General features: G+C 41.1%; 1 protein-coding gene across 1 annotated transcript; it reads left to right on the top strand.

Annotated features, from left to right (window-relative positions):
- Positions 1-27,850, top strand: mtnr1bb (melatonin receptor 1Bb). The gene is made up of 4 exons (XM_029519788.1): positions 1-208; positions 24,619-24,737; positions 24,811-25,155; positions 27,076-27,850. The coding sequence occupies exons 1-4, from the start codon at positions 1-3 to the stop codon at positions 27,496-27,498; spliced, it is 1,095 nt and encodes a 364-aa protein (XP_029375648.1). The 3' UTR covers positions 27,499-27,850.

The following is a 27,850-nucleotide window of genomic DNA, read 5'->3' as shown; positions in this document are numbered from 1 at the left end:
ATGCCGGAGGCATTCACGCTCCTGAAGAACCGGACAGAGCCGCGGCTGGGGCAGCTGGAGCGCACACTGGCCTCGGAGGGGAGCGCCCGCCCCGCCTGGGTCATAGCCATCCTGGCCAGCGTGCTGATCTTCACCACGGTGGTGGATGTGCTGGGGAACCTGCTGGTGATTATCTCGGTGTTCCGGAACCGCAAGCTGAGGAACTCGGGTGAGAGCTCCAGTCTTTTGTTTTTTTTGTTGTTGTTGTTGTTGTAATGATGTGGTTTGAGGTTGCCCCGATGAACTGTGGCCACCGGTGACTCATGTTTGAGGGTAAACCTTATAGATTAATATTCAGTGCTTTGGGGATATGGATAAAAATGTGGTGCTTTTTCTGACTGTGAGTGAAATCTGCTAAATCTGGTTTCACCCTCCAACATTGTGACTCTGAGCTCACCATGGTCCATAAAATCACTTCACAGCCGAACTGAGCAGCTGACAAAAAGTCTTCCAAAGTAACTTTGTATGTTTTTGTGTGGCTTCAAAAGAAGGAAAAAAAAAGGGTATTAGTTGGAACTCATACCACATAAAATAGATGAACCTGAATGCCTACCTTTGGATTCAGGTGCCAACCGACTTCTGTCAGCCTAAAAGCAAAAGATGCAGGTTTGAGCTGAAGGGCACGTTGACAGTGCAGAGCATGACTGTTGATGGACTGATTTCTAATCCAGGGATTTTATACCCGTGCTGCCTTCTGCATTTTTGCTTAATTTACACCATACCAGCAGTTTGCATGATGCATTGCATCGTCCATAGCAGAGCAGCTCACCTTTCCACTCTCCTCTGGTGGAGTTCGAAGGTAGAGCCGACTCATATGTGCTGCGTGACACCTCGTTAACGAACACAGGTGGGTGATTTCAGGAGGTGGTGGTGTTTATGAAGCTTTTCTGATTTGAATGGGTGAAATTACCCAGAAAGCATCAGTAAAGAACAAAGCATGGGTGTACTCTTTCACCAAATCCTCCTGTTCAGGTGAAAAGTGTACGCTGGAGGGTTGTAATCCACCTCTTCTCAAAATAAGCTCCCTTTCAATGCTTCTATTGAATCTTTCACTCTTTTTTTCCCCAGTTGTGTTAATTTACCATCTAACTTTCCTCCTCTAATCATTACAGACACTTTTTTTGTTTGTTTATTAAAAATCATATTGACATCAGGATTAAATGAGGAATTTTTTGTACGATTAATTGTGAGACTTGAATTTTGTCGAGATGGAAATCTTATGCAGTGGAATCTGCCACACTGTGCTGCTGACGGTTGTGTCTCATCAGCCAACAATTAGGGCAAAAAATATGCATTTATTTGCATTTTCCGTAAATCAGCAACTACTTTACATGCAGCGAGATGCAACTGGAGAGCTTTCCTCCTTATTAGTGGATGGGAAAACTATCCCCGAGGGGCCAACAAAAACAAATACAACCTTAAATTTAAGGACATTATGGGGGCATCCCTTTTGTGTTTTGTTCTCACAGGGAACTATTTTCTTCACCTTTCTTCACCACCTCAGTCAGACTCCCACATTCTGCTCTCCAGTGCGCACTGAGTTTTTTTTTTAAACTGTGGTTTAGGTAATGTTCAGTTTATTCATAGCTCTGAATCTCCTCGAACACAGATTATTTGCCTTTTGAGTTAGGTCTGAAGCGGAATTCACAAAGTTAAGTAAGAAATGAATTTGTAACTTATGAACAATATGTCAAGTATGCTTTGTATTAATGTGTAGCCTAACCTATAATCTAATTTTAATCATTATCTTGCTAAATGTCATGCACAGACAGACTTCAGATAAATGCATTCACCGGATTTAACTTCTAATCACGCAGAGGTCTCCTTATTGTGATGCAGGTTAAACATTTCTGTCTCTGCTGCTTTTCATTTTCAGTGCCGTATTCATTTGATATGCCCTTTAGTAATGAAAGACGTGCAGTCTTTGGTGGACTCTACAGTACATCCAAAAGGCTCCCTGTTGAGAGTCAAACCAACAGGCAGCAAACATGACATCCATCGATTGAAATCACCATTTTGGATAAAATTACACTCTGTGCTGCGATTTATTCTTTCACAGAGCCTTCATTAAAGTCCCTCTTGTGCTTCGAAAGAACAAATGCTGAAAGGGTGAAAGGGTTTGTTTTGTTTTAGCTCGACCATTACACCTTTATAAGACTCCAAAGTAGAATTTGCAATGCTGGACACACAGCTCACCTTTCAGTCTGTACTCAGGCACAAATGACTCATCTTCGGTTAAATCACCCATCCACGGTCCCTCCTGAATATCAGATAAGAGAATCTAATCACAATTTAAATTTTACACCCTAATTAAAAAAAAAAAAAAATCCTGCTTTAACTTCTTCTGGAGATTCTTGTACGTGACAGGTTAACCTTTATTTGTCCATGTGTATGTATTATATCTATTATATGTATTGGGTGGCGGTGGTCTACATTTCTGGAAAGATGGCTGTGAAAATGTGCTGTGCCACTAACATGGTGCATTTCTACCTTAAAGCTGATCCCTCTGAACTCAAACAGCCCACTCAGCAGTTGAGAAATCACACTGAACCCACAGCCATGAACTCAGAGAATGACTGTTGTAGACTGAAACAACCCACTCGACAGTTTTTTCCGGGAAAACACCTGACTTTTAACAAAATCCTATATATAAACAGTTACAGAAGGAGCACAGGGCGGCAATATGCTTCACCACTACAGTTGTCATAGTTTTGCCGAGGCAGAGCAAACGTAGTAAACTGTTGGACCACAACATTTCATCAGGTGATGATTAACTCTGCTTATTTATTCTCACCGACTCACAGTGATACACGCACACTCACGCTGTATGATGGCGCAGACTTAATAAATTGGCACCAGGGCCGTCGCCGCCTGCGTGTCGGTGTGTAATCGAGCTGCACAACCCTCCATGTCCGCTCACTTTTTACCTCTTTTCGGAGTTCGTTGTGTTAATTATATAGATTGTTCTCTTTTGTCGTGCGCTATCGTTTGCTGGCAGCCTCGTGCGCATACTCACAGTCACACGCACGCATATATTCATGGAACGTCAGACTTAATTGTCAGAATTTGTCTCTTTGAAAGAAAAGCTTTGATGCATACACAAACGCTGTAGCATACAGTTCTGGTCCTGCTGTGCAAAAGCCCATAACACATGTTCAGGAAGCTCCAGCAGAGTCAGTTCATACAGCTAATTGTGACGCTGTGCTTATTCGCATGACTGTGTGAACGAGTATGGGGAGAGTGGCTTGTACACTTGTGTGGGGCAGAGGTTTTGGTCCTCCGTGATTTGTCTTTGAAGGAGCTTAGGTGTTGCAAACCTTCAAAGAGAGTTAGAGAGGATCACACATTACAGAGAATCTCTTCAAAGAGACTTTATTTACATCATGCACACCCTCCCTCTTCATCCCCTTCTCCTGCTACTTCCTTCTAAAGCTTTCTTCCACTACAGAAATAACGCTTAAAGTATTCCTCAGCGGTGTGAAAAGTGTGACGTTTCATGTCCCGTTGGTGTCCCACTTCGTTGTCATCGGTCTCTCCGTGGTCGTTAAACACTGAGAGCCAAAGCCTATGGTGTTTTTGTCTGTATCTCTGTTCGTTTGAAATGGCATCAACACCGTTCTAATCCAAAGTCTAGACCCGACACCATTTTTTTTTTTTTTTTTTTTTTTTAAATCAAGAACCCTTCAGAAGCTGACTTGACTATACATTGGCCAATAAGCATGCACCTCACATAAAGCAACGTTGATAGCAGAGAGTTTATGCCGAAGGCAGAGTTGGTCTCACAGCTATTAGTGTGTCATCGAATTAAGGTTTGATATATTTATTTTATTTTTGTGTTTATGGAGCTGTAAGGACAAACTGGCTAGGTGAGGCAAGGCAGCTAAATGGACTTTCTAACGCATATGGTCTGTCCAAGGTGAAAACAGTTCATATCAGGAAGCAATTTGGTTTCCACTTACGTCTCGGTAGTATCTTGAACTTGCTGTATAATTTCTTCCGGAAGATAAACTTCAATAAATTGGTTTGTGCTCGTAACACAGTTGTGCAAGCTGAAATCTCAAAAAAGGCTCACCTCACAGAAAATGGAAGTCGAAAAGAACAGTTGTCTCTTTCCTAATTCTTGTGCAGACTGGATTCTCCTGTTCTCCTGCACGTGACTCACACCATACCATTTCCCCAGAGTCATTCTCTGATTATTAACTAAAACATCTGCAAGATGGATTGTCAATGAAAGTAATTGTTATTATGTTAATTGTTGTACTGGGGTAATGCAAATTTGCGCAGAGATTTATTAATGATAATCACTTGACACAAAAAGCTATTTCATTACACAACTTTAAAAACAAGCACAAGATAAACTTCCTCAATTAAGAACCAGGGGATGGGGGGAAATAACAAAAATAAAAAAGTTTCCAGGAGTTCAAGGGAGGATGCAAAAAATAAAAAAATAAAAATAAAACAGGGTTTAAGACAAACAAGGGCTTTTTTTTTTTGAAAAGTAAAAACTTGTAGATTCTTAAAGACGATTCATCTCTCCTCAAAGAGGGTTCATTACTTCTAAAAATAAACAACCACCTTCACAACATAATACCTCAAACTTAGGCCAAACAACCAAAAGCACAGGTAAGTTGGATAAAGTAGCACCCTCCTTTACACGCCAAGGAATCTGAAAACACAGAGCTCTTAAGTTGCCAAACACTGGCCCACTGCCCTGACATTAAATTCTTGGACTCGCAAGTTGAATTTAACAAGTTCAGGCTCCCAAGGACACGAGTCCAAACACAGTGAAAGAACAGTCCACAAATCAAAACTGCTGCTCTGCACTTACTTGGTTTTGATTGGCCCCCAAGCTCTGTTCACTTGAGTTGGAAACAAAAATGCCATCACGGCCACTAAAGTGACTTTGCCACTGTTGTCACAAGTTTGGAAATACCTATATGCCCCCCCCACAGACACACACTTTCTTTTATGTGACCAAAATGCTGACCCTCGACTGTGCAGAGCCTTTGTCACTTTATGCCTAAGAGTGTGTGTGTGTGTGTGTGTGTGTGTGAACTGAGACACATCATTAGTTCAGTCTGTGTTGTTGAACTGAAACATGCCACCAGACCGGGACTCTCTCCGTGGTGCTGAAACACTCGACCCCCCCCCCTCGGCCTCCCCCCTGGAGCTTTCTGTTTCCCCCGACGGTCCTCCGTCACATCTGTCTCTCCCACTAATGGTACCGCTGCTTTGACTTAGCTGTAGTTTAGTTAGCTGTTATCACATTGTTAAAACATGAAGGGGTGATTAAAATATTAATAAATCAGAAAGAGAGCAAGTGAGCATGCATGTGCTTACCTAATCTGGTTTAATTACACTGCTGAGGAGCTACTGTTCAAAGCAGAAGGCACTTAACATGATAATTTAGTTTGTGGCAGCTGAAAAGGCAGATTTTTTTTTTTTTATCATGGCTGTGGTGACAAATTGATTTTCTGCAGGTAAACAGTGGTTACGTGTTGTCCTCAGAAGTTTGCAATTGTGTTTGCTTCACTGAAGAAATATGAGAAAAGTAAGACAAAGTCGATTTTCTGGCTCGGACAGACTCTTTCCTGCATGCCATTTCCTTCTCTCCTGTTTCCTGTCTCTCATCACTGTCCTATCAGCTAATAGAAGTACAATTATTTACAATTATTAAAATAAAATATCCGATGCAAATCTAATTCTTTGTGGGGAAATAAGCAACAATCGAGATTTGAGACAAAGGGCACAGCAGCTCCCAGCTAAACTTGATTTTGGTATATTTCCATCCACAGTAAAATTGTGGTCAGTGTTTTCAAACACTTTCGGTCAGAAGTCCTCCCAGTTAAGGGGAGGACTGGTCTGATGTGTCTTTGATGTTGAAAAGTTTGAAACGCAAGTAGAGCTTAATATTACTGCATCACTTCTATCTTAAGTCCGTTGGCACCACAGGTTACAGAAAGCAAGATTTTAGTGAGGTAAAACCCCGCTGGCCCCGATCCAGCATCTCTTATAGGTTTACACTGGATTTTAATATTCTGTTCATCACTTCTAAGACAGAGTTTTACCCTTCAATTCCACCATGACCCAGTAAGAATCCTCAGATGTTTGGCTCCTTCTGGTTTCTACGGTAATTTATGCGCTTGACCAAGGTTTTGTTTATTTTATATATTTATTTATTTTTTTTTTTTTTTTGCCATGGGGGCACTTTGGTGTTTGATTTTAATTCATTAAAATCAAAACAGGAGATCAGCCAGCTGAATACGTTGTCAGATCAATCAGACTGTTTTAATCCTGAGGAGCTTTCTCAGCTTTCTCATGCATGGCAGACTCATACCATCCATCCAAACGACCGTATTGGAACCTTTTTATGTGCATAACAGAGGAGATGGAGAAAAGGAGGCAGCGAGAGGAAGAGATCACAGAGCAAGCGGAATGGAAATAGGAGAGTGTTAAGCTGTAGCTCAAAAAGAAAAGGGGAAGGGATTAGACACAGGGGCTCTGTTGCTAGTTTGATTTGAATTAATCCATTTATTTGATATTGAATCATTTGGAATCGTGCATGAAAATTGTGTTTGACGTCCCATTATACATTGCATTGTGACAAATATTGGCCACTCAGTCTGGTTTCATCATGAAATTTTGTGTAAAATCCATAGGGGAGCTGAGTTGCCATGGATCTATAATGCATGGGAGGAGAGTGTCTGCGAGGCTTTGGGGGATTTTCTGTATGTGGCGAGGCTTTGCAATATAATTCTTTCATCATCTGGTTTTAATGTTTTTTTGTCTTACTCAGTGAGTATTTAGGCAGAAGTGAAGGTTGGACATGACTGGTGGGGATGTTTTCAGCAGCTTTAAGTGCTCTGAGAGTCTGCCTCTGCTTGAGCTGTGCCCAGACCCTCTCCTGTATCTTTCGGGCAAAGCATGACTTCTGTAATTCCCTTGAACACAGACAGCTGGATAGAGCAAAGACTAGGCGCTCTGACCAGCGAGACAGAGAGCAGCAAGACGAAGGAATGGGTTGGAAACAGTTCAAAAACAGCAAAATGGCAAGGACACGGGCCATAAAATAGAGAGAGACAGTCCAACATTTAGATAATAGAGGGAAAGGACTGAAATCCCTCTCTATGAAGAGTAGGAGAGTGACGCTGCTTTATAAAGGGAAGAGGCACAGCTGAGACAATGTAAGAACCACTGTCATGTGTCATCAGAATCACCCAGTTGTTATCAGTACTTTAGTGCTGAGACGGGGGATGATTCAGTCGCACAAGTTTGCACATATGCGTGCACGCACACAGCCACTGACAGAACAATTTCTTTTAATCTCAATAACCATGAACATGATAGATTGACCCACTTAATCTGCAAAGCGAGTGATTGGTAATTTTAATCCTTTATTCCTTATCAAATCCCATAATGCCTCCTGTATCTCCCCGTATCCATAATACATGCAATGTGATAATTTGAAGTCCATTACGTAACAGTTTCTCAAAACCCTCAGGCAGCGCTGGGTGAAGAGGTGGAAGAAGGCAGGGATTTGCTGCAAGAAAAGAAGGAGAAAGAAGAGTGAAAGAAGGAGGGAGGTGAAAGAGAGAAGATGTGAGAAATAAAGGCCAATCTAGGATGAGAAAAAGAGAATAGGATAAGGGAAGGGAGGCAGGGAGGCACGGAGGGAAGGAGGGAGGTGTCTGGAGGATGCGCACAACTGTTTCTCACGCAAACAACTCTGCAAACAAAACAGACAAATACAATGTTTGTCTCGGGCAGAGAGACATCGAGGTGGACAGCATGGAAGCTGCTTCCCTAAGCTGCTTTCCGATGCAACCCTACAGAGGCAAAGAAACAAATGTGCATACTGATTTGGAGGCCAGATAGGGAGGGGAAAAAATGCATGCAAAGTGCTGATTTTAAATGCGTCTGGGAGATGACTTTATGTTTAATTTATACTGGAGTTTGTGTTTCAAACTGCAGTCTTACTGTGATGGGATATGTCTGTTTGTCTGACAACCCTCAAAGCACAACTGGAATCACATCATAAAGCCGTGGCAAAAATTCACAACTTTACTTTGAGAGAGTAAAGTTATGATTTAGTTATAAATGTTTTGCTTCAAAGAAAATTAAAAGATGAAAAGTATTTACTGTAAGCTATAGAGCAGCAGCTTATCTCTTCAAACATCAACTTTTAATTGGCATTTTCCAAAACAAGAAACATTTCGTCAAAAACATGCAAAGGGAACATCTGTATCTAACAGATTTCAGACACACTGAATTGAATACTTAATCAAATCTTATTGATATGGACTCATGTGTAGTCTAGTCGTTCTGACTAAAAGTGCTCCGGGCTTCCAGAGTCAAAATGGAAATTGCTTCCTACATAAATTCATGTTTTCCTCACTTTCACCTCTCGAAAGTTTTTGAAACTTTTTTTTCTTTCTAGTGTTCACATTTTAAAAGCCACCGGGCTGAGCAGGCGGAGCGACTGAAAGCAGGACAGATGCTGTTCTAATTCTAAAGTCCATTATGTTTTTGGAATGGCTCAACGGACTGATCCCAGCAAAGATTTATTCAGCCAAAACCTCCAATTCAGGCGAAGGTTAAATCAAAAGAAGTGATATCTGTGAGTAAACACAGACAAAAAACAATAAAACACAGTCACTTCTCTCTCCTCGGGGGCTGCATAGCCTTTGCTTTGGTTTCTATTCATCTGCTCCACCATTCCCATTCAGAGCGTGTTTGCAGCCCGGGCATAACTTGGCAGTGGGGACACACCAGACAGTTTGAGCGCTGAAATGCGCTGTATCCAAAATGCCAAGTTCTCTGATCAAACACAAAATGCCCGGAGAAATTAAAGCCCTTCAAAGGCCGCAGTTGGTCATCTGGGTGTAATTCTGTAAGTTATGATGTGAAAAGACAAAGCAAACATTTTACATAACAAGCGATGGCGCCTAAAAGCTCTTCTAGTTGGTTTCCTAATCAATAATGTCAATAGTCATTTCTCCCGTCGTGCAGTTCAGCTTTAATCTAGACTTTTATTTTTCCAATGTTCACTGTTATAATGATGAACTCAGACAGCTTTCTGATTTAATCAGCTGCTTTGCTTTACAGTTCAGTGTGCACTTCAAAGGTCAATCTCCTAGGACTAACCAGACTTAATGTCTGCCTGCTCTACTCAGTGGAAAAGAAAGAAGCTGCAGGATCACAGGGTCCTACATATAAATTTATCAAATCACAGATATAGTGTAACATATTACTGAGAATCTGCTGTGCAGAAGAGCAGCCTCTTGTCCTCAGCGCGGTTGTAGAATAGTAATATAGGTGATACAAGACAATGCTTTCAGTTTAGAAAGAGTTGGACTTCCAAGCCAAATGTTGAACTGTTATAAATATCCTCTGAGTTTAGAGGCATTCTGAGGTGTATCTGCTGTCAAACCTCACAGCACGGGCCTCCATGGGCATTCTTAATGCGAGGGGGAAACGGACAGGGCCCCGGTGTTGGTGCATTTTAAATGTGGCGTTGCAGCGGGTTTGACTTGCCCAAGGCGAAGTGTCCACAAAGTGCATTTTAAATGTGAATTGTCCTGACTTAAGTTCATCTCAGCATTCAAACAAAAGTTTGTGAGCAGATGACAACTTCCCCGAGATACACGCATCACTTGGTGTGTTTGTTATTCGCTGCGCAAGATATTCAGCAAAAAATTCATCTGGGTTGAGAGGCAGCTTGAGCTGGATTAACAAAGCTTGCAAACAGTTGGCAGCAATATCTCCATTTTCCACTTAGGCTGAAATCTGGCCAATAACTTCTCTTACTTAGCGAACAGGCAGACGTTTTCTAGTCCTGAACAACTCTCCAGAGGAAACTAAAAGCCAGCTCGACTCACTGAAACTCCCTGCGGTCACATGCCGGTGCATTAACAACAGTAACCTTAATATTCCTTAGTGTTCATCAGGGGGTGATTCTATTATCCTCAGAAAAATGTCAACATTACCTTCTCATATTAAACACACTTCTACCCGTGAGACCTGCATGTGACTTGAGAAGAGCTCAACAGTTGCTGCAACACAGTTTTGTTTTTTTTCCTCCAAAAATATCTCAATCAAAAATACACAGTGAAGATCCAAAACCAAGTACAAAGTGCACTTGTTCACGACCTTCATAGATAAATTCTCTCATCACGGCCATGCAAGTACAAGCTGAGAGCTTCAAGGAGTAATCATGTGTTGAATGCACTTGTTGACGAATCAGATTGAGCAGTTCGCCCAGCCCACCCCGGGTGAGGAGGTCTAATGAACCTTCTTTAAACAAAAAAAAAAAAAAAAAAACATCCAAGTACCCCCGATCCTGAGTGAGATGCAGCTCATGGGTGTGCTGCTCTGTTTGAAAGACACCTCATTTACAACACAAAGACGTAGCTGCTTCCAGCCACACACACACAAACTATATATGGAACCTCAGCATGTTGGGGTGACAGCAAGTGTAATTAGATCCAGTCAAAAAAAAAAAAAAAGCAAAGCAAAACTGACCTTGGAAATCTGGCATTAAAACATGTGGACAAAAGTGAGTTTTGTGTGTGTGTGTGTGTGAGAGAGTGAGTGTTGGGTTGATTCTCGTGCACTCACACCAGAGGTCAGGCTTGAAAACCAATGCCAGAGTAGCATCACTAATGTGCATTAAAAATACAGTTGGAAAGACACCGACAATGGACTGGAAAAAAATGACATAAACCATTCATGGTGGCCAGTAAAAATTTGATGCTTGAAGAAACTGGAGCAGCGAGGAAAAGAAATGTGGATAAGATCGGCATCGATTATACTCTCAGTCATTTCTGGTAGACAACTTCACACTTTTCAGTCCCTGAAAATCAAGCATCCGTCAGGGCTGTTACGTTAATAATGTGACTGAGAGGGCTGTTTCAGATAAAAACTGTTCCACCTTTTTTCTGTGTATTAGTCGGAGCAGTGATGTATTTATAAAGTCCACAGTCACAGGCGGCCTGGCGACTGAAAGCAGTTAAATGAACAAAGCGAGCTAGTCGTTGGTGCCGCAACAACCACAGCTCCAAGCAGAGAGTTAAAAAAAATCCCTAAAAGTTTAGATATTACGTTTTTTTTGCCTGCTACATTCCTCTGGTAATATATTCAGTTTCAGCATTATTCTTCTTTGCGAATTATTCAGCAATGGTCAATATTTTTACGTGGATGTCAGAGAAGTTGCTGGTGGTGGTAAGAATATTAAACACTGTCTCTAAGAAATGGTGTTTCTATAAAATAGTGAAATAGCAAGCACAATTTGCAGGCAAATGAAACACTGACTGAATTATTATTATTATTAATGATATATTTCTTGAATGAATTAAAACTCTTTAATTGATTGCAGCCGTGCAGTCGACAAAAGGTGGGCGTCCAAATGGTCACGCCAAGGATGTCTGCAGAACAGAACAAAAAATCTTTTAACGCTGCACTAACATGATGTCTATAAACTTATTTGTTCCTTTCTTAATATATAAATTACCAACATATTTACATAATGTCCTAAAAAATCTCAGAAGTTAAAGATACTGAGGTAAGGATGGTTTATGTTGCCAGATTGCATTAAATGCAGAGTAATTCAAACTCTCCATTTCAGTTTCCTACAAAGTGTGGACACTTTCCTACCCAACTTATCAGCTGACTTTTATGTGTGTAAGCAGCTAGTTTACTTGTTTAATACAGTGACATGAGTGACTGGCAACAGAAGTGCCACAGATGGGGCTCTATCTGTTCCCCTCTCACAGGAGAGTACTTCAGAGTTATACTGCATGAGACAAACAGGCCTTCAAGGAAGCCGGGGTGCTGAAGAAAGACAACACAGAGCGGCAGAAGAAGAAGAAGAAGAAGGAAGTCTCAGATGGTTGCCGCAGCCCACAGCTGGACAGCAGAGAGCCTAACTGGGTGAGCGGCATGCCAGGCCGGCAGCAACATCAACACCTTCAGCCAAGCTGATGAGGACCGAACTGTTTGGGAACCAACGGACAGAGCTGACTGGCAGTATTTGCGCTGCAGTCGTCCACTGTTGCCAACTATAGCTACAATAAATCACTGTGCTGTTGTGGGTCTCGCCGTGACTTGTTATTTTCCCTTGGACGATGTTGCTGACACCAGCACTGAGAGGAAAGTGTCGGCGTGTGACAAGAGGCAGTTTGAAACTTTCCTTAAAGATAAACCGAGAAAACTAAATCAGCGCCAGTGAGGAAGAAGAGGCGAGCTTCGGTCGGCAGACATGACAGAGCGCTTAGATGTGAAAGCATTCAGCTTCACCAGCCCTGAGGAGTCTGCTCCTCCGGGTTCAATTACTGATGCATTATGGGACAGGTCCCAGAGCAAAGCAATGATCAACCAGTCTGCTTCGTGCTGAATTATATCTACAGTAAATACTTCTGATTGCAGTTTGTATCAGGTAGCCGCTTGCTTTTATTTGCAGATGACAAACCAAACAGGCTCACGCCGACACTGACTAGATGACCCAGTCCGTCCGGGATTGGCACCCTTTTTAAGATGGGCATTTTAAGTTCTAACAAATAACCATACATCACACAGCTGTGACAGTTTTCAGCACATTTAATTGAATAGTCTAATTTGTCATTGTCTGCTCCACTTATTAGTACATTAGCCCTCAAAAAACATAAACAATGTGTGTTAATTGGTCAATGTGTCATTGTTGAGGCTGTCAAAGGCAAATGGCGCCAACTATGACGCCATCCTCATGCTAATGGTTGGCTGTCAGGCTGAAGAAGCAGTTGGTCTTTTCTTAAGAGCTTTACGAGGCAATGAAAACTTTGTGTTATGGCCGCCGTAGCGTTGATGGGTGAGCTCGATAGGTGTTAAGGACCTAAATAATTGTCCCCCGGAACACCATTACGAATGCGAAAGTGGATAAGGGAGGACAATATGCAACAGCCAATAAGAAAACACCTTTTGTCTCCACCTTTGATTTTATCTTGGCACAGTGCTACATCACTGAGAGTGGAGATGTTAGACACAGCTACAGATAGAGATGTCAGTGCACATGACTCATGTCCTGGAGAAACTTTAACTTTCCAAGTCCTTGAAACTTCTGTCTCTTCGGTGATTGTCCTGATCAATAGCACGCTTTTAACTCCACTGTGGCCTCCATAAATGTTTGATTTCATAGATGTGGTCTGATTATTTCAAGACCCTGAGAGCTCCTCTCTCTCTCTCTCTCTCTCTCTCTCTCTTTCACTCCCCCTGCCCTCCAATTAATAATGTTCACATTCACTTCGAGATAACAGTTGACATCACAGATCAATGGCTGCATCTGACATCAGCGCTGAATGTAAGCCAGAATCCTACTATAGAGGGACGGAGGCATGGCGCTCATTATTTGTAATAAAGCACGCAGAAAGATTTGCTTTATTTGCTCAGGCTTTCAAATATCCACCACTGCAATTTCTATTATCATCCCAGAACAACTGAAGGGAAGGGATTCTTCCTGGACTTTTTTTTTTTCCAGTCAAAGAAGTGAAAGAGTTCATTTAGATAATTCACTTCCATCCTGGAAAACATGCTGTCAAGTTTTCACAGATACTATTTTAGGCGAGACAGATGTGTCTGTTTTTTTTATTTAACTTTATTTTATTCTGAACTTGGTTTTATGGAGTGTTTCAAAAGTGGAGTGACCGGAAGACGCATTGTTCAGTTTTCTTTTCATATTATTGCCAATATTAAGATACACTGCATTCACTACATGCCACCTCGACCAGTGGGTCTTCAATGTCACCTCTCCCTTTACTAACTTACTGTGGCATTTCTTGGGTGTTTGTGTGTGTGTGTGTGTGCTTGTCGGCTCCAGAGCTCTTACGTAAGATGCAGCACTCAAGCAAATTCCTTCTAAATCGTGTTGTCTTCAACAAATTGCAGGAAATTATTTGGCAGTACCTGGATTTGAAGGATTTCTACGTGCATTCTGGCTCATTTCACTTGTTATTTCAGTCATGGCACGGCAGGTTTGTCATCTCACAGAGAAAAAGTTTGACAATGTTACGTTTTACTGATTCCCTCGCTTTAGTTTTGAAGATTTGTGCCATAAACGATGGTACACCCACTCCATCCAAAAAGACTTTATTGACTATAGCTTTTTTTTTCTTTTTTTTTTAAATTGTCATTACTGTAGTCTGAAATCACTTCCATTGACGGGATAATGGACAGAGAGGGATAACTCATACACGTGTGAGATTCTGGGCCTCAATTTTTGAAATTGCAGGACGAGAAAGACGTAAAGACAAACAAGGCTGTGTTAGATGACTCACTCATTACAAACCCATTCAGTAGTACGCAGCTTGAGCATGACGAACAATAACATTGAGCAAGACTGAAATGAACCCACCAGTTGTGAAACTTTTTTTGTGTACCTTCACTTGGCAAGCTTTTTGTGATTCCTTCAGTGTCGCATCCATATGTTCTCTCTCACACACGCACAAAATATAAACCAAGACATGCCCCGAAGCATGTGCCTGAACACAAAGCAGCCAAATGCACAAATTAAGGCCAAACAACCACCAGCTCTCCTTCATTGTTCTTTGAAACAGACTATTCTTCACACATGGCAACAATTTGCCTTGTTTCGGGGAAAAGGAGATATTTTTACGTGATAAACCAAACACAACGGAGACCTCAATAAAGAACGACTTTACTTTCAGACTTTTTTCCCCTGATGTATCACCGAGTCTGCAGGCCCTCATGTATATTCTAATAGAGTCGCACTTTCTTCATCATGTGAAACAGGGCCATCTATCTGCTCAATGCATCACCTCGTGCAGCGTTCATGACATGTGTTGCCTCTTAGATTAGGGAAATATAGAGATCTGAAGGTTTTCAACACTTTTTTCAGTTTCGGGAGATATCTGTGGTTTTGATGTAAATCATATTATTCTGTTATAACTTTAATAGAAGAGCTTACTGCCAGAGTGATATATAATTCTGTCCAAAACAAAGAAACAAAAAAAAAAATAAATAAATGCTTGGCTCAGTATTTGATGTATCATACTATGAGGAATAATTTTCAATGTGATATAATAATAAGCTCCAGTTTTGACATTTAAAAAAGTTAGTTCTTCCCATTCCCAGCTGACATGGAGCTGCTGCAAAGTTACAAAATATATATATATTGTCTTCAGATATGTGTGGAAAAAAAAATCCCAGAGGCTTGTGGTCTCAAACAAATGACTGTGAAAGCTAAAGAAGTCCCAATATCCCACTGCGCATGCATTATTTCAAAAATAATGTCCCGCCTGTCTTAGCAAAGGCGTACTTTTGCAGTTGTACAAATGTTTCATCCCAAATTCTACAAATCCACACATACGAGCATTCACAAGGTAGACGGGCACATTTTGTTTACCATAAATAGTTTTTTTTTTTTTTTTAGAGGAATGTGGGCTCAGTACGACAAACAACACTGACGATTGTGTAGACTACAAGATGAATGACTGTGTGTGATGAAAAAAAGGACAGAAATGTGACCCCTCATCCTGCTAAATGAAAACAACTATTGATTGTACTTTACTATGCAAATTGTCTATGTGCAGGGGCAAAACAGAGCGGCTATCTGCATAATGAAGTATGTGTAAAACTGTGAGCCAATATTGAGCTACTCAGTAATTAAAATACACAATTCAAAATGATGGCTGGATTAAAACCCTTCATATAGTTAAACAAAGTGAATATTATCAAATTTAACAAATGATCATCATCAATACTGCAGATTCTTTTCGTTGATGTTTCTGTTGCTCTACATCATATAAATATGACAGATCTCTCATCACCTCAGCTGAACAACAGGCCTCCATTCCTCCATCCTATGCTACATTTTTTTTTCTTTGTGCCTGACGGAACAAGAATTTAGTTGTTCCTTAGCATTATGGAGGTTATTTACTCAGAAGTTAGGGTTGGTTTACGAGCTTGCCTGGAACCAGAAGGTTACACTGCAGCTCCTTAATTGGCTCTCAGCTAATTACTGTAGAGTGGACAATAAGGAATAATGGGCTGCAGTGAAATGTACAGGTTTTCCTAGAGATAAAAAAACAAAAAAAAAACGTAGAACTTTTCCTAAAAAGAAGCAATCTCAGCAACATTTATTTTGATTATATTGCCAATCTGCATTAGGACGGGTATTTTTAAAGAGTGTAGAGTGTATAAGCTGTTACGAATTATTTATTCTTCCACTGTGGAAACTGTATATTTATGGTTTCATCACGCTGTGTGAAATATTTTTGATGCAAGAAGCTCAACGCTGCAACACAACGATCACTGACTGTGCTGACTTAAGGTTAATGGAATTTATGAATGAGGGTTCACGGTGGGTGTTGAATACTGTTCACACTGCACACCGCCTGTGACAGCGTCTCTAAGGAGAAGCCACAGAGGCAAAGAGAAAGACCTGAGGGAGGCAGCTGAAGTGCGGAGTCTCTTTGCAAAGCTGGTTTCAAAGTGGGAGCCGACCTAAAGATGAATCATATTTACTGAAATATTCAGCAACCGGCTCATACATACTTTTCCCTCCAGTGTGTGTTTGACTTTGTAGCTCTTGTTGAAAAGTAACTTGACGGCAGTTAAAATTACTTGCTCGCCTCCCGTAGTTGAAGTGTCGCAGTTGTGTAGCAGTAATAGAGGAAGCATGATGGAGCACACTTTTTAACTGAAGCGCCCCCCCCGCCCCCCGGACCACCTGCCCATTTATTAAATGAGGCCGGTCTGCCAATGCAGCAGGTGTTCCAAACCAGAGCGCTCCAGATAAAAACCTGCAGGGCCATCCAACAGAAGCTGAACCAGGCTCAGGATGGAACCAGGTTTTGGATGGATCGCTGTGTGAAATGATCAGCTGCAGGAAGTGCACACGCCAGGTATTTCTACTCTACTGGTGATCTTCGGAGTCTTCTAAACCTCTGTGCTGTGTTCGAGTCTTTAAACCCTGTTGACCTGAAAACCCAGCAAAGCAGAACCGTGCATTTCTTTTCAGTGTGACATCGTTATAGCTCTATAGGTTTCTTGGTTGGATGGAGGTGTCTGACTTTGACACCACTGATCGTGCTTTGCATCCCACTAACAGCAACTTTAGGTTCTTTTTTTGTTTTTCTGGGTTTTTTTTTTTGTCTTCAATTGTAGATCAGAAAATGCTAAAATTCTGCAAAACAGAAGCAGGAACTCTGACTTCAAACTAGAATGAGTTAAAAAAAATAGTTTGGGGGTCAGAAAGACAAATTAGAACAAAGCAGATTGAAAGAAGAAGGGCTGGAATAATTAATCTAAATAATCTATTAATATTTAATTTAATCAAGCACTTGATATTACTTAAAGTGCTGCGCCCATCTTTTTAATTTGAATTCACCTCATCAAAGATAAAAAATTACAAATGAACACTGCAGTGCTTGTTTTAGCTGGTTAGAGCAGAGCGCCGTCTTCCAGGTGAATTAAGACCGTCACAGCCTGTCACATCTCTGGCTGGACAAACTGACGCATCCCTCTAATTATGACCTTAGGGACGTTTGCAGCAATTAACCCAATCTGAATCAAGTACGAATCTTCCGGACATGAATTCATGGGAATTTTATTAGTCTAAGGTCAAAAGGTCGAGGTCGAAAATAAAAATTTTAGTTCTCGCTTGTTTGGTTAAGATGCAGATTTTGGGGTTCTTCGAACTAAATCTTAGAAACAAGGCTCAAGTCAAGTTGTTAGAGATGCCACTGACACGTACAGTGTTTGGATGTTGTGTTACTGCTGGCTGTCACATAAGGTTACCAATTTTTAATGTTGCCCGAGGCAACTTGAATGAACTTTTTCTCTCCTGGAAAGAGATCAGATAACTGCACACAGATTTGGATGTACTCAAGGATAGATTTAAACTAGCAGAAAACGGAAGCTTGTGAGAAAGTCAACTTTAACTTACTGCACAGTAACTGTCGTGACTGATAGGTGCTTTTCCATCACAGCATTGTTGCATTACTGTCACATCTATATGAGAACAGGCTCCAATTTTGGGCTTCTTGCAGCTCTTCTTCACCGAACTCCTCATGTAAAGAATACGGGTTGTCAAAGGAATGATGAAAAATAGCGCTTGAAAAGTCATTTTCTTCACATGGTAGAAGCTGGACATGCTTCCATTTCAGACATCTAACATACCTCAAACATCCACCTTTCCGTCTGTCAGACAATACTTTGAACTTCAGAAATAAAGGGTCCCGGAGTGAATGCGGGATCATTAAAGAGCGAGGAAGGAGCGTTCTTGGGTGATCTCGTTCAAAACGAATAGGTGCTGGTTGGGAAAGATGGAGAGCAGCTGAGTGAACAGGCTGTAAAGGAGCAGATAGGGGTTGGAGGTTTGTTTCTCAAATGTATGACCAGGCATTCGGCGGGGCAGTGGAGTGAAGAAGCTCCTGGCACAGACAAGCTCCAGCGTAGACAGACATTTCTGTGCACGCTGAGGAGAGGACTCTGATCTATATTGGTGATGACAAGATTTTTTATTGCCTTTGCATGAAAAAAAAAAAAATGCTTTCCTCTCTTATCTTGTGTTCAGATTGTTCCCCTTCCTCTGATTGGGCTGCTCAAATAAATTCATCCTCTGATGACCTTTAATCTTCTTTTCTCTTTCTCGTCCTAATTTTTCATTTCCTATTGACAGCTTTGTTCATTTATCCGCAAACACAGACAGACATTACCTTCTTCTTGCCTTTTTGCCCATTTAACAGATTGAAGAAAGGGCTGCAAGTGACAGCTTCTTTGTAAAATAACAGGCTGTTAATTTGTGTGATTGTGTCTTGTGGGGATTGTATTATTTACCCATGCTAAAATGAGATTTGCTGTTCATTTTAAATGCAGTCTTTCCACATGAAAGTGCAGCTTTTATCATCCTTGACCACTTTCCCTCCACTTAACTCCCTTCAGGAGTCATTCTCCATTCCTTTCATTATTCCCATAGCATCTTTTTTTTTTTTTTTTTTTGGCCACTGCTTCTTCACTAAAAACAAATTTAAATGCAAACAAGGCAAATCTGCCTAGCATTTCCTCCCACAGGACCGACATTTTTAAAAAAGCAAATGAGAGGAAAATCCCTGCAATCTCTTCCCCCATGGCATTGCTTACAGACATCAACAAAATGATTTTTGGGTTTGTATATTATTCATTGCAATGATCTTTTCTGTGCATTCCTCAGACAAATAAGGTTTATTTTCATTTATTTCCATGTGCAATTATGTGAATGTGAATAACCTTGCGAGGAGCAACCCAAACTTCATTATGAAGGAACATTAAATCTACCAATTAGGCATAAAAGGGAGAAACAAAAAAGTAAGAAAGACAACCCGCAATGCAAACTGTTTACTATGCATGTTTGTTTGGTTTCTCTTTGATTGGTGTGGCCAAAAAAGGTAGCTACTGCAAATTAATTCCAACACTGTCTGTATGCTTTCATGTGGAAATTATAAAAAATTCAAGGTCCTTGAACATTTGGTTGTGCAAATTACAGCCCATTCCCTGAGGGCTTCTGGGTGAGCGAAGCTGCTCGTAGTGAAATCTAACTATAGTTTACATTGCTCTGAACCCTGAAACAAGATTATCGCATTTTTGCTCGGATTCTCGTCCGCAATTATATCACTGTCATAATCTTGCAGGCTTTGGCTTAGAACAGATGGTTGAAAAACTCTCACAGGTGTGACAGCACCGCACTGGCACGCTCCCCACATGTGAAACACTTGTTTGCTGCCTTGTCAACTACGCGCTGCTTCCTATCAGGCTGATGGCAAAGAAAATGAGGCGGCCAACTACTGCGCTAGATCACACGCACACACAAAAATTTCCTGGGTTAATGCCAAAGAGGGGCACATGCAGCAGCGGCTGCTTATCCAGTCCTCATGCATTAGCAGCATTGCGTTGGTTGGAGGAGTCATTAGCAGCTCCAGTATCCATCACAGGAAGGATTTCCCTTTTCGTTCTCCTTGGTTATTACAGTACCATCTGTTTCGATTTTTTTTTTTTTTTTTTTGCAACAGCAGCAGCACTGGTACATGTTCACTAGCCAAAAATAAATAAATAAAAATAAAACACCCACAGAATTCAATCTTATATCGCTTTCTTACCTATTTAACACTCAGTTACTCACAGTTACACAGTCGCATCTGATAATATTCACTCAGCTTATTTAACATTGCTCAAGAAAAGTAATTTCCTGTTCATTGCCTCCCAAAAAAGAAACAGAGCACTGTCATATTCTTGAATGAACACAACTGCATTTCTCCTTTGTTTCTGTGGCTTATAACAAACAATAAAACAAACATTAAATCCTGCAAAACTTAACTGAATTCTGGGACGGGACACAACTGTGCCTGAGCAAGAGCCTCGCACCAGCTAGAGTTCACATAAATCATGTGCTGTGATGTTTTGGCAGTGAAGTGAAGGCAGGCATCGTGCCTTCTCCAACAAAATTACTCAATCATCATGTGTGTGATTACTGTGTGAATAATTATTATTATTTATTTTTATTTTTTTTTAAATCGAGCAGCCGAACAGCAATGCTGTGAAATAGGTGCGAACCTTTGTTCACAGACGTTTCTCATTTCTGTTCAGAAAAATGTTTTTTGGGGGGTGTTTTTAAGGAAAATATTTCAAGGTTTTGAGCAAGGAATATAAGTGAGTATATTTTCAATCAATTAGAGCGTAATAAAAAGAAAAAGCTTGAAATACATCTTGACTTGTTTGTACAAGTTCCTTTGTGTGCCTACCTTCGCTTTTTCTGTCTTATTTTCTTCCCTGCTGATTCATACACTTAAAAGTAATGCCATAATGATCACAGTTAAATTGGTCTCACTTTCGTGGCAGGCTGCTGATTGCACAGATTTATCAAAATTAAGTCTTCATTTTTTTCATAGTTAATCATTCAGAACTTAGACACAACTTAAGACAACTTAAACATTTAACTCAGTCTCTATTGAAGCAGATGTAAAATTCACTTTGGTCCAACAAGATATGATATATATATACAGTATATATACACATATACTTTTTTTTTTTTTTTTTTAGAAAAGAGAAGCATGGAAGTAAAATTAATGCTGAGACCTAAAAAGGTAAACTATAAGAAATATTTAGTTCAGTATGATCTTGAGGATAAAGACAAGATAAGAGATATGAGCAGCGATCTTCTGCCTGCTGAAAAGTGAGTCCACTTTTGTCTGTACTGTTAAGACCCATATTTCATACGTTTTCTCCATCAACCATCATTTCATTTGGCATGAAATTACCAGCTTCATACTTCAAGGCCTTGGTTATTGGAGAAACCCTTCCTCATTATAATAAACGCTGGTGTTGATATGATGTATGGTTATGCACAGTCTGTTGTCCCTTTTCACCATTTACAAACAGTAGAAACTGCTGCTGAATAGTGAGGCTGCATCAGTGTGAGACTGGTTTATAATGGTTCATCTGTGCTTCACAAAGTGCTAGCCTGTTGAATAACCTTGTTGTAAACCATTTATAAATCCCTCATGTGGGTAGTCTTATTGTGAAGTACCGTAACTAAAACATGTGAACATCACGAACGTGGAGATTTCTCTGAAATAAATAGCTATTTGTTGTTCATACACTTTGTGTCTTCCCTGTTAGGAACTGTAGCCTGAAGGTGAAATTACATCCCAAGCAAACTGATCTTGTTTGTTGCTCTCTGTCTGTTTACCGGAAAACTCTGTGTACAGCTCCACACTTTCTTTCTTTGTTGCCTAATTCGCACGTTGAAGCGGGTGATGCATGCTCACACACACACACACACACACACACACACACACTCACAAACACAAGCGCAAAGCAGCCAGTAATAGCCACATTGATCTACCTGCCCTGAAAAGACAATTTTACTCTCAATCACAAGCTCAATAATGAAAAAAAAAAAACCCAAAAAACTTATATTAAGGTTTTTCCAAAATATCCAGGATGCTATACAGCACTTTATTTGTAGTCAGTGTACCCAAGTTATATTTAAACACATAGAGAAAATGGACATTGTTACAGTGTGTAGCCATACCAGGCAATAACTAAAGAAGTCATGGTGCGGTGTCATAACCCCGCATGTAGATAATTGAGACATTTTTCTTTCTGACACATATATATTTGTTGGTTCGGGCGATGACTAAACGCTGCTGTGACTTTCCTAATAATCATCATCTGTTGTAAGACACAAAGGCATGTGCGGACATCAATGGGTGCAGTTTCCACTGTGTTGTTAGAATACATATTTAATGAGTGTTTGGTTGTCCGTGCACAGTGTCATTTGCATTTCTGTTCTCCTCAGTTGCTTCGCTGATTGCTTCGCTTTAGTTCAAACTAAAATATCTTTAATGAGGAAGGCAGCCGTGCCTGCTGGCGTTCAGGAGCCCAGATTTCTCCTCTAGCTTCACCGTGAGATTCAGTAATACCTCCTCAGCATGGCCGCCATGAACACGTTAGCATTTAGCAGCACTGCCTCACAGAGCTACTGTGGCAGTCCATTCTTTGTCTTTCTGAGTTCAGAAATGTGTGTAATCCGCAGAACCGTCATAAAAATAAACAAACAAATGAATTCATGCGAACAGTTTAAGCTGCAGAGTTTGTCACGGACAACACTGGGTGACATTAAACCTCTGGTGTCTCAAAAAGACTTTACTTGGCCACTGGGACAGAGGTTCAAATAAAAAAAGACATGTTTTGCAGTAGTTTGTTTGTTGAGATTGCTTTGTCTGATGTGCCTTTAGAACTTAAAATCTATTTATTTGATCGCTGTTGATTAAGTGCCGGCTTGGTAAAGTGCTTTTTAAGTAGCAGTGGCCCCGGCAGCTCAGTGCACAGCAACAAAAAAAAAAAAAAAAAAGGAAAAACTCAAGCAAACATGCAATAACTACAAAAATGGCCAAGTGAGAAAACACAGAGATGAGTTGCAAATATGGAAAAAATGCAACCCAGAAAAGACAAATTCAGCACACTGTAAAGCGTAGCCAAGTTAACAGCAGATATCTGGATTAATATCTGAATCATACAATGATTTTTGGATTGTCTTTTTTTTGTGGGGGGGGGGGGGCAGAAGGAGACCTTCTTAGTTTAACTTGCCCTGACACGGACAAACATTCACCCTTTTTTACATAAACAGGCCATTCTGTATGGTAGCACGCTGACGCTGACACTAATGATGGAGAGGAGTCTAAAGTGATTTCCTCACAATAGGCGCTGACTAATGGCCTTGTACAGGAGGCAATGAACTGCTGTCTCCCCTCTTTGCATCACGGGGCACAATGACAGTTCTGGTTTGACAGCCACAAACATAACACATACTGTAGTTACAAGAGGAAATGTGTAGAAACTGCTCATGCTTGGTAAAAACTATAAACAAAGCTCCAATGCGGTTTGCACAATGCGCTTCTCGTACAGTTTAGGCAGATTGATTATGCAAGACATGGCAAGTAGAGGATGACACACCGGATGGAGGACTACCTCCGCCTTCTCACCACCAAGGTCTGGGGTCCTGCAACACTTAAGCTGCTTTCTCAAGAGATTGATAGTTAGTTTATGCTTTGTTTAGCATGATGCAAACACATCGGTAGGCAAAATACTTGCTGAGCCACAGATATGAGACAAAGAAAGTGCAAGACAGTCAGATCTATAAGCTCTGACTTATCAGACCTGGAACTATTTGAACAACAGCCAATCTGTGGTGTCCCCCCCCCCCCCCTTTTTTTTTTTTTTTTTTTGCAGTTAAAAAAAAAAAAAAAAAAACACAAAACAAAACCCAGCTTGCTTGAATATGTGGGCTACAGATAAATGTTTGGGTTGAGTTGCTAAAATGACCTGCATGCCTCTGACACAGGAGCTCAAGTGCCACGTCCACATGCTTGTCCTTCCGCTCTGTCAGCAAACACTTGGTGATAAAACTTTGTCCAGGGTAAAGCAATTTGCTGTGGGTTATAGGCTTGAAACCTTTAGTATGTAATCTCAGCCCACTTGGCCAACAATCACACCGAGCTGGACGTGCTGAGACAGCCTCCCAGCACAATGGGAATTGCTGGTGTGGGGACAACACTGAGAACAAAGTCATGCATTTTCTGATCACTGACATTCAGACATCAACCTGAAAAGGAAATGTGGGAGACGTTGGCCACAAGGTTCGGCCATGACCCGTGGCAACATGTGTGAATACTGGAGGGAAGCTGCTATCGTAACATGTCGTCCTTAAAGAGACATTTGTCCAGTGGAATATGCAGCAATTTTATATGCAATCCATGTAAGTGCTTTAAATGCACTACTCCTGCCTTCGGTTGCAATGGGCCTCCTGGGTTGAATGTACTTATCCTGACTGGCTGAGCAAATGCAGGCAAAAATCTGTTCACTGGGAGGAGAAGATGAGCGGAGGTGAAACAACCACAGCTACATTAGAGAGTGAATCCTGTGTTAATAGAATGGTGTAATTATTGTGTCTTTGGGACAATAAAGCATGCGACTCAATACACAATTAGAGCTTGAGGCGCCTCAAAACATATTTAAGAGCACTGAGACTTCTCTCTGTGTGTTTTTCTCCAGGCAATGTGTTTGTGGTGAGTTTGGCATTTGCTGACCTTGTGGTAGCCTTCTACCCTTACCCCCTGGTCCTCTACGCTCTCTTCCATGATGGATGGGCACTGGGAGAGACACAGTGCATGGTAAGTCCACACCGGGGCCGTATTTCAGTTTTTACCCACTACACCGATGCTAACTCCCTTTCTGCATGTTCAGGTCAGCGGTTTCCTCATGGGGCTGAGCGTCATCGGCTCCATTTTCAACATTACCGGGATCGCGGTGAACAGATACTGCTACATCTGTCACTCGTTCTCCTACAGCCGGCTGTACAGCTATCGCAACACTCTGCTGTTTGTTGCCTTAATCTGGCTGCTCACTGTGGTGGCCATCGTACCCAATTTCTTCGTCGGTTCCCTACGCTACGACCCGCGGGTCTACTCCTGCACCTTCGCCCAAAACGTCAGCAGTTCCTACACAGTGGCGGTGGTGGTGGTCCACTTCCTGGTTCCCATCGCAGTGGTTACCTTCTGTTACCTACGCATCTGGGTGCTTGTGATTCAGGTCAGTCTTCTGTTTGTCTCTGTTGCGGTTATTTCTATCTTTACAGTGTGCAACATTTTAGCCAGAATAACAACAGCAACCACATAAACACGAGAACAGGCCATCAGCTTTGGGTAACCCCGCAGGGTTAGGAAGAAGTCCCTCCAAATTGGATCTCTAGTGTAGAGAATATGAACACTCCAAGTCCAGAAAGTGGGACCTTTTGTTTTGAACCTTCACTCAGCTACTCAGTGTAATTTTTTAATTGGCCAGAATAATGATGGCCCTGAGAGCTTAGCACACTGTGAAAACAGACAACACATTAAACAAAGATAAGTTGAGCCCCCTAAAGTTCACCGCGAAGGCTTCGCCCGAAACCACATCAGCCTTCGTCAAGTCTGAGTCAAAACAATGAAGATGATTTTTGTGTTTGAGTGTTTTCCAATGTTGCATTGTGGCGAGCTGTCAAAGCCACCATACAAAATAAAAACACCAGTTTGGACCTTTTTATGTATTTTATTCAGATTTGTTTGGGGAGCTGGGGAGTCTGACTCATTCTTAGAGGAATTAACTTTAATACAGTGAATCCAATCAGTACCACAAGCCGTGACTCCGCAATTCAGCGGATCTCTGAACTGCATTTCAAAGCACCACAATAGGACAACAACTGAGTCAAAATTAAGGGTAAATATCTGAAAGCAGCCAAGATGCCAAATGGATTAAAAGAACGGTGGTAATCAATATCTGATAAAATAAACTATATAATGAATTTGGTAACGGTGGTGAATGATATGATTCGATTATCTAATATAGGACTGAACTAACAATTATCTCGAGATGTTTTCAAATTAAATCTGGTGACTAAAACATAATTTAACCTCAATATTAACCCAGGAATGAACATAAATAAGTGTCGCCCACAAAAAAAATTCCCTGTCAGGTTTCCTCCCGACACATTCGGGGTTTGTTTCTCGAGATGATGTGTAATTCCTGGGCTGCTGGATCCACCAGTTCCCTGTCTGTCGACATGCTCTCTTCTGTTAGCACCATTGTGGATCTCTCTGGAAGTGTTGGACAGGCAGATTATGTTGTCTGCCAGTTTTATATATCATATAACTATAATGTAAAATATATTACAGCAGCCCGCGACCCGACCCTGGATAAGCAGATGAAGATGGATGGATATTACAGAAGCAATCTTTAACTACACAACTTAGCCTTTGCCAGATAACTTTGGAGGAGTTCATAGTTGGCCAGATGACAAAATGAAAAAATTAAAAGGGAATGAAAACGAAAAGTGAATGGGCAAAAAAGCAAAAAGGAAAAAAAAGAAGTTCTTTTGCTTTCACTTGCTATCGACTTGGCCTGTAGCATAAAAGATAACAAAAGAGGTTTGCTTGAAGGCAGATGTCAAAAGAAAGAACATGTGAGAAAGGAGCAACACAATGCAAAGCAGCAAGAAGCCAAAAAAAAAAAAACAAAACAAAAAAACCAAGCAAGCAAAAGAAGCAAAAACAAAGTAATTTTCCAAAGGTCACACCTTCCACCAAATCAAAGATAAATGTACCTGATGGTGCTAATAATGACAGTCTAACTGTGGCCTTTCAATGAGCACCATTCAAAGCCTTTAAGTGAGTGATAAAACCGATCTAATAACAATAAAAGTTCGAAGGATATTACTAAGCTCCTTTGATAATAATTAACACGCCATCACAAGTGTTTCATTTCTACGACCTTTTTATGGAGGATGCTCACATATTATCAACGACATATTGTGTTTCGAAATGAAATAGATCTGTGGCTTCAATCGATCTACATTAAAACGTGTTGAGTAATACTAAGAGGCTCACTGAGTACTTCAGATCAGCTCAGACGCTACATGTTTTTTTGACGTGAAATTTATAGTCTCATTCCCATCTTGTGTGTTTTCATCACGCCCAGGTGCGACGTAAAGTGAAGACCGAGGAGAGCCCCCGCCTCAGACCAAGTGACTTGCGGAATTTCATCACCATGTTTGTGGTGTTCGTGCTGTTCGCCATCTGCTGGGCTCCACTTAACCTGATCGGTTTGGCGGTGGCCATAGATCCGACCCATGTGGCTCCCCGCATCCCTGAGTGGCTGTTTGTGGTCAGCTACTTCATGGCCTACTTCAACAGCTGTCTGAATGCCATTATCTATGGCTTACTCAACAGGAACTTCAGGAACGAGTACAAACGTATCGTCACCTCGGTCTGGGTGACCCGGCTTTTTGTGACAGAGACTTCGCGAGCCGCCACGGACGGCAGGAGCATGAAAAGCAAGCAATCACCGCCGCCGCCGCACAACAATAACGAGTCAGTCAGAGATCGCATCAACAAAGAATGAGCTCTGGATCCTTGAGTCAGTTAAGTGGTTGTGCAGCTGAAAAGAGCTGAATGACAGGTGAAACTGTAATACATGGTGTGGCCATGATACACCTGTGCATGCAGATTCTTTTTAAAGAAAGTTATGAAACTCAACAACTCAAACACAGATCTTGTGTCTTTTATTTGCTCTTAATTCAGCAGAGCTGGTTTTACGTTCTGTGAGAGCAAGGCCATGTGTTACAGTTTCATTTCCTTCTTACTCTAAAAACTATATGAATGGTACATTAATATTACATTAAAATGTAATATCCTTTAATGTCTGCTGCTGTAGACTCTTAGACTTACTTCACAAAACTCTAACCACTGGTAGA

The sequence above is a fragment of the Echeneis naucrates genome, chromosome 14 (genome assembly GCF_900963305.1).
Source record: "Echeneis naucrates chromosome 14, fEcheNa1.1, whole genome shotgun sequence".
Taxonomy (NCBI): Eukaryota; Metazoa; Chordata; class Actinopteri; order Carangiformes; family Echeneidae; genus Echeneis; species Echeneis naucrates.
The sequence above is the reverse complement of the archived record's forward strand: the minus strand, read 5'-3'. Positions and strand labels throughout refer to the sequence as shown.

Bases quoted from the DNA above. Each gene is read 5' to 3' on its own strand.
- mtnr1bb (XM_029519788.1), top strand. From the start codon at position 1: ATGCCGGAGGCATTCACGCTCCTGAAGAACCGGACAGAGCCGCGGCTG. The intron at 209-24,618 runs GTGAGAGCTCCA...GTTTTTCTCCAG, and splicing joins CCGCAAGCTGAGGAACTCGG to GCAATGTGTTTGTGGTGAGT. The intron at 25,156-27,075 runs GTCAGTCTTCTG...CATCACGCCCAG, and splicing joins TCTGGGTGCTTGTGATTCAG to GTGCGACGTAAAGTGAAGAC.